Below are 10,720 nucleotides of genomic sequence, written 5' to 3'. Positions count from 1 at the left end.
TTGCTCTTCCGAGTCTCTTGTAGGCCCTGCCTCCAGGATCTGTATGACACCATCCACCACTGGCATCACCGACGTTGCGAACTTGGGATTCTCGCCCTCGACGAACTGGACGTCGTAGATGCCTATGCGCAACCAGGAAGTGAGAATGAGATGCTGTTTTCCCAGGAAGGCGTGCCAGATCCGCTGCGGCATGTCATCGAACGCCATGTCATGCAACAGGGCCCCGATAGCTTCCGGTGTGAAGCGGTTGACAACGGCGCGGATGGATTCTGCGACTTGCGAGAGGTTCTCTATCGAGGATGCGTCTCGTCCGAGTGCGGTTGCGCTACCTAGGATCAGAGGTGAGCCGACGAAGTTGTCGGGGACGAGGCGGCCCCGCATGCCGAGGGTGTTGATGAGGTATACGGGATGTTCGGAGGAGGAGAGGCCGCGTGCTCTGTTAATGAGGACCCAGAGCAATGCGATAAGTGTATCTAAGTGGCTGAGCCGCATGCTCGAAGATTGGGAGGTCGCCTCCAGCCAGATGCGATGGACCTCGTCGGCAGTGAAGTGCAGAATCGTCTGCCCTACCAGGGCAGTGGGATCCCATTCCCGCCAGGGCGCAGGGGTGCCAAGCGGCATGATCGTCTGCGCGTCGAGTTCCTCCGGTACGCGGGTGGCGCTCGCCATGTAAGCGGGACACCCGTCTGCAGATGCCCAGTAATCGTATCGGCGCATAGGAAGTTCTAGGGACGCTTTCAGGAGGGTGCCGTCAGGCCGCTCGTCGTCGATGTCCCCTGCGGCAGCTCTGTCCAACAGGGCGGGATTGAATAGAGGTGAGACCGCGATGGGCAGTCGTCGGTGAATACGGGACCAGTTATGCATGAACTGACCAAGCGTGTGCGCGTCGGCAATGCCGTGTGCGAGCTGCACTCCGACGGCGAGTGCGTCTGGAAAGGTCGTTAGTTGCACGTACATGGCAGGTTGTCCCGTTACGCTTGGGGGCAAGGGAACAGTCGGGATAAACGCCTCCACCGGCAGCTGACTCGCGTCCCATACGTCCTGCCATCCCGGGGCGGGAAGTATGGAGGACAGAGCTTGTTCTGACTTGGCGACAATAGCCTCAACACCGGGATCGGTAGGGAACCCATATTTCACTTGCAGGCGGCGGAAGCGGCGAGCATGGTCCCGTGAATCGACGTCCTCTACGAACCCTAGCTCTCCGCTAAAATGCGGATAGAGCTTGAGTGTCTCTCGGAGGGACAAGATGAGTCGTTTCAGAGACAGCTCCTCGTGAGGCCTGTAGACCCAGATTGCTGCCGTGCGGGCGTGGTTAGCCACTGTGGCATCTAAGATGGAGAGATAGGTTGTGGTCGGATTTTGTGCCGAACCCAAGTTGGCAAAGACGCGGCTGCGCGATACTGTGCGTACTCCTAGTTTCTGGGTTTCTGAGTCGACATCCGCCATAGCGAAGACGAGATCTCACGGGTACCACTGCCAGTGGACGTTAAATCAGAACGCTAGGGGTTACCACATGACTGCAACAACTCACCTATCCGTTAGTGCGGCTAGAAAGAACCTTGTTAGCTGGGGAACTTCTTCGTCCCTGCGTGCCTTTTTATACTCGCAGCGCTGCTCGAACAGCCGTTAAACTGTGATATTGTGTATGACCTTGAGCTTCCGTGTGACTCCAGCGGGTCATGCTCCGTGACCGACCGATTTGTGTCTGTCATTTAGGTGTCCTCCCATAGGTCCAGTGCGCATCCTGACCATGATATAAGGCTCGTGAAAGAGGAAGTCTTGATTTGGTTTGTGACCGTGTGAATTCTATACTGTAGTCGACTATAGCCACTTTGTAATGATTGCTTCTTGACTTCACCTCTTCTGAACTGCTTTCTCCATTCTGCAGGATGGTCCGTTTCGATCCCGACAAATGGCTCGCACAACTTATGGAGTGCCAATACCTCCCAGAACCAGAGATGAAGCTGCTCTGCGACCGTGTGCGCACGATACTCATCGAAGAGTCGAACATCCAGCCCGTCTCAAGTCCGGTGACGATATGCGGCGACATCCACGGGCAGTTCTGGGACCTGCTCGAGCTCCTCAGGAAAGGCGGAAAGCCACCGGATACGAGCTACATCTTCATGGCATGTCTGATCTTTACCCCGCTGGAAGAGAGGGGAGTGCTCAAGGACGTTTAGTAGGGCGACTTTGTGGACCGAGGACATTACAGTCTGGAGACGGTCTCGTTACTGCTGGTCATGAAGGCCAGGTCCGCTGCAATCTGATGCTACACTGTTGGTCGTCGCGCTCATGTCCGCCCAGATACCCCGACAAGGTTTCGTTACTGCGAGGGAACCACGAAAGCAGGCAGATAACGCAAGTGTACGGCTTCTACGGTACGCGTGGCACTGGAAGTCTGTCCTGTTTATTGAAGCTTAGTGTACCGTGTAGACGAATGCCAACAGAAGTATGGAAGCGCGACGGTATGGAAGGCATGTTGTAACGTTTTCGACTACCTGAATCTCGCGGCCGTATGCCATGCTTCCCTACTTTCCTTCATGCTGCGATTAATCGGCAAAATCTCTCAGATCATAGACGGCACGACCCTCTGCGTACACGGGGGCCTTTCACCAGATATCCGGACGCTGGACCAGATCCGCGTTCTGTCGCGAGCGCAGGAAATCCCACACGAGGGCGCGTTCTGCGGTAAGTATCGCGTAGCCTAGGCACGTACTTCTTAGAACTGAACGGTCTCACAAAGACCTCATGTGGTCCGACCCGGAGGATATCGCCAACTGGGCCGTAAGCCCGCGTGGTGCGGGCTGGCTCTTCGGCGCCAGCGTCACTCGCGAGGTTTGTGTCTTATTGCCGCCTCCGCCATTTTCGATGAACAACTTCTGCGGTAGTTCAACCACGTCAACTCACTCACCCTCATCGCGCGCGCGCATCAGCTCGTGCAGGAGGGGTACAAGTACATGTTCGACGGACAACTCGTGACCGTGTGGTCAGCCCCGAACTATTGCTACCGTTGCGGAAACATGGCGTCGATACTGACGGTGCGCGAGGACGGAGAGAAAGAGTTTACTGTGTTTGGCGCAGCGGAGGAGAACGAGCGGGATAAGGGCCAGGCAACGCGGAGGATGGTGAGTGCTTGCTTTGTATTCCTAGAAGTGTGGGAGGCTGATGTACGTGGTAGGGTGCGATGCCGTATTTTGTGTAAGTCATAATAATGTGTGTAATCTCCTGTGTGTGCTCTGTATGGATTCCTTGTGTTATTCTTTTACTCGTGCCATGTTACCAGTTACATTTATAGATGGAGCGTAAGTTCAGGTCCTTATGCAGTGTTATCGGTGACACGCCGTCAATTGTTGTTCTGTGGGCATTGCCTCTTTCTTACTGAGGGGGACAGATGCCTCTCGAGCGTCATCTTCCGCGTCATCCTGCTCGTCGATACACTCGCCCTCATCCCAGTCCAATTTTTGAACACTTGCCAAGCCCTGTAAATCCTTCTTTCCAGGTTATACCCATTGCAGATCTTCAGGAGCTTGAGCTTGGAGCCCTCCCGCTCCCTGGACAATAATGCTTCAGCCAGCCGATTCATCAAGTCATTCTTGGAAGGGGATCGGGAATTTGCCACAAATCTGGGGTCATGTAGTGACTAGTCTGAGGTACTCCAGACAAGGGAATAAGGTGGCGTAAACTGAAGTGTGGTCTGTCACACCATCCTCAGCCACAAAAGCGGGTGTGCTGGACTGAGTACTGAGTGGAAATAGTCCAGGACAGAGTAATGATGGATCAGAATATATTGCACACATTTAAGCAGAGTGAGAGTATAATACTACAAAGACCTGAATCACAAACCTAGTACTCATGAAGTGCATTGGGTAGATGGGGGGACTGGCACACATGTACAATGTGGCAGAGGCAAAGAGCAAGGCTTACCGTAGCGGGTCGCGTGGTCAGTGACGGCAACGGCGGCGGCAGGGCATGGTAGTGCGAGCGGTAGCATGTGTCTTCGACGCGGACAGTGGCAGTAGCGAGACATGGCCACAGCAGACGTTCGATGCAGACAAGGGAGGGTGGGTGAGGACCCCGGCATATGGGTAGTGATGTTTGATCCTAAGTGCCCGATTTTCGGCCCTTGTGGCCTCACACATTTGGACCGGATATGTCCGCCTCTAGGATCCGGTCAGCCCAAATTGGGCTGTTTATGTCCGCATAAGTGACCTATGTTCGGGCGCCCCCCGGTGTGTCCGCCAAACGGATCCAACCTCGAAACCGGCACACGCCCAACGCTGCAACGAGTAGATCGTGACATGATTACTCCGGGATATTGTATTTCAGTCTTCCTAAGATCCACCACTGTTTCCAAAGCTTGCATTTCATTCACCGTTGCTGAGGATATACCTCCAAGCTAAAGTAGTCAGTATGGAGAAATGGAAAATGAAAAGGTGAAAAGCCGGCAATCGTACGCAGCGCAATGCTTGGTACGATTCCCGGTGGGTTGGGGGAGGCTCGGTTCGGGGCGGCTCTGCCGCCGGGCCGGAAGCGGCAAATGCCGCGGTGGCTGAAGGAAGTGCAGCCAGGCCAAACCGAAACCGAGGCTCAGAGCGCGGTGGCGCAGCCACGGAAAGCGGCGTCTTCGGGACGCAACGAGATCCGGGCTACACCACCCCACTGGGGAACAGAACAGAGGGACGCGGCGGGTGGGCACGAAAAATATGCCGTCGTCGAGCCAAGCAGAACGCGTACAGAAAGGGAGATGCGCACGCGCTGAGCAGAATGGGGAAAGCCACGTGTACTAAACGTGCTCAGCGCGTGGGAGGTCTCCCATGCCTCCTTAGCTTGGCTCGACATAAGTCCGAGCCGTTCGTCCCTCACGTCGGACTTATGCACCAGGATATATACGAGACGAGCTGACAGTTGACTGAGAAGTATAAGAGACACCACTCAACCTAGTACAAGGACTACTGGGTGTGACATGTTGACACTTCGACGACTCGGTATGTCCGCCAGGTGATCGGACACCAAGACCGGCAAGGCCCTTGTGTCCGCCGTGATATACCGGACATGGACCGAAATTTTGGGCTTTATGTCCGCCTAAATATCCGACATAGGGCCTCAAAATTGGCCGTTTATGTCCGCACTAGGATCAAACATATATACCGGTATGCCGGGGTCCTGGTGGGTGGTCAGCGGAGTTTGAATTGCAGTCACAGTGGCTGGTATCGAGCCTATGGTCGAGCTAACGTTTTTCCCCTCCTCCCCACTACAAACGTCGCTAGCCATGAGCAGCAGTGCAGCCGATACTACTCCCTCTTCTCGGCTGATTCTAGATCAACCCAGACCAGCGGTCGGGCATCGCGTCGAAGCAGTCGACCCTAATGGACGTCGCTGTACCGTCGAGCATTGCCCTAGAGAGCGGGCAGTTCAGCTCTGTCATGTTCTGCCGAGAAGCACACATGAAACCTTGGTGGAGTTTCTTTAACTCCCAGCTGTTTGCATCATAGTGACTGTTGCAACCTCCTTCAGTTGTCAAGCTTAGAGTGGTTTTGGCGCATGAGGCATCGATCACTGAATCTGGATACAAGGTATAACATCTTCCCCCGTGAGTATCATCTTCGTATGTTGCACTTCCTGGTCCTCAGCCCCCGATTAGTCGGGGCATCGCTTCACTTCCTCCACGATCATCATCGCTGGGCCTTGTTGCCACCAGATGAAATAGTCAACCAGTATGCAGCCACTCTGCGGCGTGGTCGCGTGGCGGTACGTGAAGATTTCCCAGCAATCGGGGTACGTTACCTTCTCAGCATTCATGCTGTCGTGTCTCATAAACATCCCGACCCAGAATGATATCTACACTTATCGTTTTCTTCCTCTCCACTCGGACATGAAGACATTTGGAGTCACGCAGCAGACACAGCATCCTCCGACCGCTGATAGCTTCGCAAGCTTTGTTTACCCCTTCGACGGCCTCATACTGCGGTCACATATCCATCCCAAATTTGCGATCGTGGAGCTTGGCCGTAAGATGGCGCGTCTCGGGCCCGAGGTCTGGGTCCCTCTTGTCACTCAATGGCCCATTCTCGATACCATCCTTGCTATATGGACTGCGTGGACGGCCGGGACTGCGGAACTTCCTATGGATGCTGAAGATCACTCGTCCTTCAGGTCCGAACCGAGCGAAGACGATCCGGGAGATCCTGATTATGATGACAACAGTCAACACACGGGTCGTCGTCGGATTGGGCGAGCCAAACGCAGAAGGACTGAGCGAGAGCAGCCTTCACCAACCCCAGTGTCGGGTGCTCGCAAACGTGATGCTGCTCTCTCTTCTGCAACCCTAGTCATGGACGAACCGGAGGGTAAAGCTGCGGCGTACTGGTCTTCGGACGCCATACGTGATTGGACTGCCACCATTCAATAGAATATATACTGCAGGCGCATTTGCGAAGAAGAGGAATCAGCGACGCTTGCAACGCTTTACAGCCGGCACACAGTATTTACACATAGAGCCCTCATAGCCACAGGTCAACTACGGGGACCAAGTCTGCATCCCGGATTTCCTGACGATAATATATTCTGTCGAAATGGTACAGTATATTGGTGAAATGATAGAGAATTTGCATTTCCCCAGCTGGCAGCCCGGAATGAATGTGATATATCTGGGCCTTAGTGCACACAAGTCACTACACTTGTGTAAGCCTGGTGGGCTTACTAGGTTCCCATAACTAACATATATACCTGTGATTGGCTGAGAAAACAGTTCTCAATCATATCACCTTTTGGTGTAATGGTTAAAGCCTCACAGGTCTTGACCCTCTTACAACTTGTTGATGAGAATCCAGCAATAACATGGCAAGTCATGATAGCCTTTTCCAATAGGTGTCTGCCGAATAGAAAATCCTGTATTTATCTATTGTTTTGCCTGTAGCATGCTCTAGATAGGAGTTCTGTCCAGCCTTGGGACATTGGTTATTGCAAAATGTCTCTTCCAATCCCCTGTGTTCCCCACATACATTCCTGGAACCCTCACACTTTAATTGAGTAGCTCATTGCACTCTTTCTGATTGGCTACTCGCCCACAGTCATGTAGGTAGGTAAGATAAGCCTTCACTCCAGCAAGTGCTGAAAGCAAATTCTCGCTATAGGACCGTTTTCCACCCATCTGGGCTCACAACAGACCCCTCCACTGGCGGCTCTCTCTGTTTCAAATCTTCACTGCTTTTCTTTGCTTGGTGACAGTTTGTCTTCCATAGTATTGCAACATACAACATGCGAAGTCCAACTTTCATCTTCTCTCAAAGTTCAAATTGTTCGACTGACGGCACCGCTGAAATTGTACCGCGGTTGAACATCACACCAACTGGCAGTGGGGTACTGATTCACTCACAGAAATCCAGTGGGGGACCCTTCTAGGCGTTTGCCTTGAGAGCCGCGATAACTTGCGAGACGCTCGACGGCGGCTTCGTGCCCGCGGGCCAGCTCGCGGAAACGGCGGTGGATCCCCCTGGGCCGACGACCTTGGCCTTGTACACGCCGTCGCTGCCGAGCATGGTCTCGATGTGGTACGCGCCGCCCGTGGACGACTTGCCGTCGCCGTGCAGGCGGTTCCACTGCTTCGCCGGGTCCCACAGGCCCGAGGTGACCTTGGAGACGTCGATGCCGTTCAGGTAATCTTTGACGGAGGGCGCTTTTTTCTGTGGACATCTCGTTGGTGAGTGACTCGAGTTTTCGCGGATGGCGATGACCAACCGGCAATCTATTGGTATGTGGATGCAAAGGTGTTCCAGGTGAGTGGCGGTCAGTGGTTGGTTGCTGAGGACGATGATGTTGTAGACCTTGCTTCCTCTGCTTATACGGCTTCAGAGGAGGTCACCGGGCGGTGGGCGAATCTCCTGTGGTAATGCCAGGGTCACACGCATCTGTCAAAGAGAGCCAGAGGCGGTGATATGGCTATCACAAGTAGTACATTTGCCTGGCTTCGGGGCGCTTGTCACCCACTGAATAACATGCCGTACGCCACATAACGGCAGAATGAGAATGGGGAGGGGGGCCTGGACGGGTCGGCGCATTGCTAGCGCTGAGAGCAGGAGTCTTGGGGTGTCGACACTGTGCAGGCCTTCCTCTGACCGTCCTCGCCAGTAGTCCTTGCCTTGGTAGCGTACCTTATAGTACATCGAGTACATGTCCATTGCAATATTTCAAGAGATTACAAAGACATGTCTTGCAATGCGGAGGTGGAGGATGTGAACCTACACATGAAGGGCGCGTAGGGCTAGGGGCCTGCTGTCACTCCTCCAATGGACGGTAGTACCGGAGGCTTCTCTCATACTTCCATACATCCTCTCCAACAAACTGTCGCACTAGACCGAGAAGCACGAATCCGATAGCGCCCGTCTCGTCCTGTGACCACTTGGCCTGGATCCACTCTTCTTCGCTCTCGTCCTCGCGCCGAAGACGACACTGTCCGAGGTCGATCAGAACCACCGCGCCGTCCACGGACGGCGCACCTCCGTCGCGAGAGGCCGGGGCCAGGAATTCCTGGCGAACGAGGAAGTTGTCCACCCGCACGTCCTCGTTCAGCACCTCGAAGTCGGAGATGCGGTCGACGACCCTCACCGCCTCGTTGCACAGCGCGGCGAGAACTGCGTTCGGCAGCGGCGGGTCGCGCAGCGTCCAGGTGGCGACGAGCTGCCGGAGAGAGAGCGCCGAGACGTATTCCAGGAGGAGACCGGAGACCACGTCCGTGACGGGCGCGCCATCGCCGCGGGCGCCGGCGTTGACGTGTTCGTACTCGATGTCCCCATACAGCGTGGGCACCATCCTCCCCTGCAGCTCGTGCAGGCGTGCGTACGCGGCGCGCTCCGCGTCGAACGTCCGCTGCGCGACATGGCAGAGGTACGCCTCGAACTCGCCGTCCGAGACCTCCTTGTCCCAGAAGAAGGTTGGGCTATTGAAGTCGCCGAGTGCTGCAGACCCGGTGGAGACGTCGTTGAGATATTGCCGATATTCCTGCTCCTTGTCGAGCGACCACGGCTTGCCTTCGTCGAAGTCGGTGCGGATGTTGGTGAAGCAGCGCCGATCGTACAGTTTGAGAATGGCGGTTGAAGGAAGGGGGAACCCGTTTTCCAAAGATATTGAGACAAGGAGGACGGGGGACATGGTGAACGGACGATATGCCTTTACAATCTTGCAAGCGATGGAGGTCCTGTCCGTGGAAGATGAGCCGACATCTTTCAGGGAGAGTAGTAGCTCCATCCCCTCGACGTATTCAGGAAAGATATCCCTGAGAGTTGAGTTAGTAAAGAGATAATGAGAGGGCATACCCGTCAGTTCAACGTACGACTGAGCTGCTTCAGGAGCCATAGCTGCTGAGGGTAAATACTAGTAAGTACTGTGGTGGACGTGGTGACCCTGCTATTATGAAAAGTATCCCGCATATCGATCGACAAGTACGTACGTACTACTACACGGCCGTTTGTAGAACTCTTTTATTCAGGAATAAGAAGCAGTCATTCTATGAGTGTGGCGATTACTGTACGCTGAGTTTAAACATCGGCAATTACCGAGGCGGTGTGGCGCCACTAACTGACACTTCGGTGTGGCAATGGAGCGTGCTCCTGCCTTGTTCTACCTCCTGGTTTCTATCCTCCTGGCAACTGGATCTTCTTTCATTAACTTCTTGTTATACCAGGTTATAGATACTTGACTGTACTTTCTTCGCCCCCGAGGGGGCGAGTCGAGGTACCCGGAACGCCACGCGTGTCGAATACAGCCAGGTAAGTAAGTTACCCAACCGATACCTTCCGCTGGAAATCGCGACTGGAAAAATCCCGTAGCTGCATTCCGTTGAATCTCGAGCGCTCGGCACTCGGTGCTATACGTCCTCACTCGACCGGATTATCCTCCAGTTTCCCCGATTGCAATTGGTTCTGTGGAGTACCGTCTCTCGAGCGCGGCACTATATCTACCAACTGCCATGGGATGACACCTATAGTGTAGGGTAGGCCTGGGGTGCGCAACTCTCTTGCTTCTGACGCCCGGGGTCTCTTCTTTCTGCTCTCCACACAACTTGAGGATGGCCCGAGCGAATCTGAAGGACCCAGTTCCGACGTATTTCCAGTCAAGTACGAACCCCTGCCTGCCGACTGCCGATCACTCAAGCTGTCCGGGTCTTTCCTCTTCCACGGCTCGACGTTTTCCTGCGCGTCTCACCGGCGGATTTGACAGTTCTTGATCGATGTCCCCACTCCACGGAAGAAAGGGGCGGGTCCACGTTATCCGAGTCCGACCGCCTCGTTGCGGAGGCACATACCCTGGAGAGCGTGGACCCCCTTGCTTTGCTGCTTGTGTGCCCGCACGCTCGCCCTGCATCCACCACCGATTCCTCTCACCCTCTAGCACGCCTACCTTGGATGGAAGGGCCACGCGGCTGCCTCGCACCTTCGCGGGAGGGTGCCATCGCCTCGAATCCGATCAAGAACATTGGACTAGCATTGTCGATGTTATATATGCGCGGGGGTCGAGTACTTACTCGTATGCGGTATCCAACCGCCAGCTCCCCCCCCCCCCCCACCATGACACTGACCCGAGCGCTCGGTCCTCTGCCATAGGCATCCAGCCCCGGCACGCGCTCTTGCCGAACGGACGGCCCAGTTTCTCCGATTGGCTCGCGCGGATCACTTCTACCACGGGACTACATACAACACCGGGACTCTCTGGCTGCAATCACCTC

General features: G+C 54.9%; 5 protein-coding genes across 5 annotated transcripts; 3 read left to right on the top strand and 2 right to left on the bottom strand.

Annotated features, from left to right (window-relative positions):
• Window positions 1–24: 24 nt before the first annotated feature.
• On the bottom strand, window positions 25–1,359 carry GLOTRDRAFT_5585 (uncharacterized protein; the record flags this gene model as incomplete). The annotated part of the gene is made up of 1 exon (XM_007867279.1): window positions 25–1,359. A coding segment is annotated over one exon (1,335 nt), but the record flags the coding sequence as incomplete, so codon positions are not given.
• A 530-nt stretch (window positions 1,360–1,889) lies between these two features.
• Window positions 1,890–3,303, top strand: GLOTRDRAFT_60297 (Metallo-dependent phosphatase; the record flags this gene model as incomplete). The annotated part of the gene is made up of 8 exons (XM_007867450.1): window positions 1,890–2,162; window positions 2,184–2,251; window positions 2,305–2,378; window positions 2,434–2,513; window positions 2,571–2,688; window positions 2,744–2,835; window positions 2,889–3,125; window positions 3,179–3,303. 8 exons carry the CDS (start codon window positions 1,890–1,892, stop codon window positions 3,200–3,202), a joined length of 966 nt encoding a protein of 321 aa, XP_007865641.1. The 3' UTR covers window positions 3,203–3,303.
• Window positions 3,304–5,258: 1,955 nt separating this feature from the next.
• On the top strand, window positions 5,259–6,076 carry GLOTRDRAFT_110941 (uncharacterized protein; the record flags this gene model as incomplete). Its single annotated transcript, XM_007867449.1, has 4 exons — window positions 5,259–5,455; window positions 5,515–5,590; window positions 5,642–5,775; window positions 5,831–6,076. Coding segments are annotated over exons 1-4 (642 nt in total), but the record flags the coding sequence as incomplete, so codon positions are not given.
• Window positions 6,060–6,544, top strand: GLOTRDRAFT_110940 (uncharacterized protein). Its single transcript, XM_007867448.1, has one exon. The coding sequence runs from the start codon at window positions 6,125–6,127 to the stop codon at window positions 6,407–6,409; it is 285 nt and encodes a 94-aa protein (XP_007865639.1). The 5' UTR covers window positions 6,060–6,124; the 3' UTR covers window positions 6,410–6,544.
• Window positions 6,545–7,397: 853 nt separating this feature from the next.
• Window positions 7,398–9,351, bottom strand: GLOTRDRAFT_128788 (uncharacterized protein; the record flags this gene model as incomplete). Its single annotated transcript, XM_007867447.1, has 3 exons — window positions 7,398–7,682; window positions 8,326–9,271; window positions 9,329–9,351. 3 exons carry the CDS (start codon window positions 9,349–9,351, stop codon window positions 7,398–7,400), a joined length of 1,254 nt encoding a protein of 417 aa, XP_007865638.1.
• Window positions 9,352–10,720: the final 1,369 nt, after the last annotated feature.

This window comes from Gloeophyllum trabeum (genome assembly GCF_000344685.1).
Source record: "Gloeophyllum trabeum ATCC 11539 unplaced genomic scaffold GLOTRscaffold_00006, whole genome shotgun sequence".
Taxonomy (NCBI): Eukaryota; Fungi; Basidiomycota; class Agaricomycetes; order Gloeophyllales; family Gloeophyllaceae; genus Gloeophyllum; species Gloeophyllum trabeum.
The sequence above is the reverse complement of the archived record's forward strand: the minus strand, read 5'-3'. Positions and strand labels throughout refer to the sequence as shown.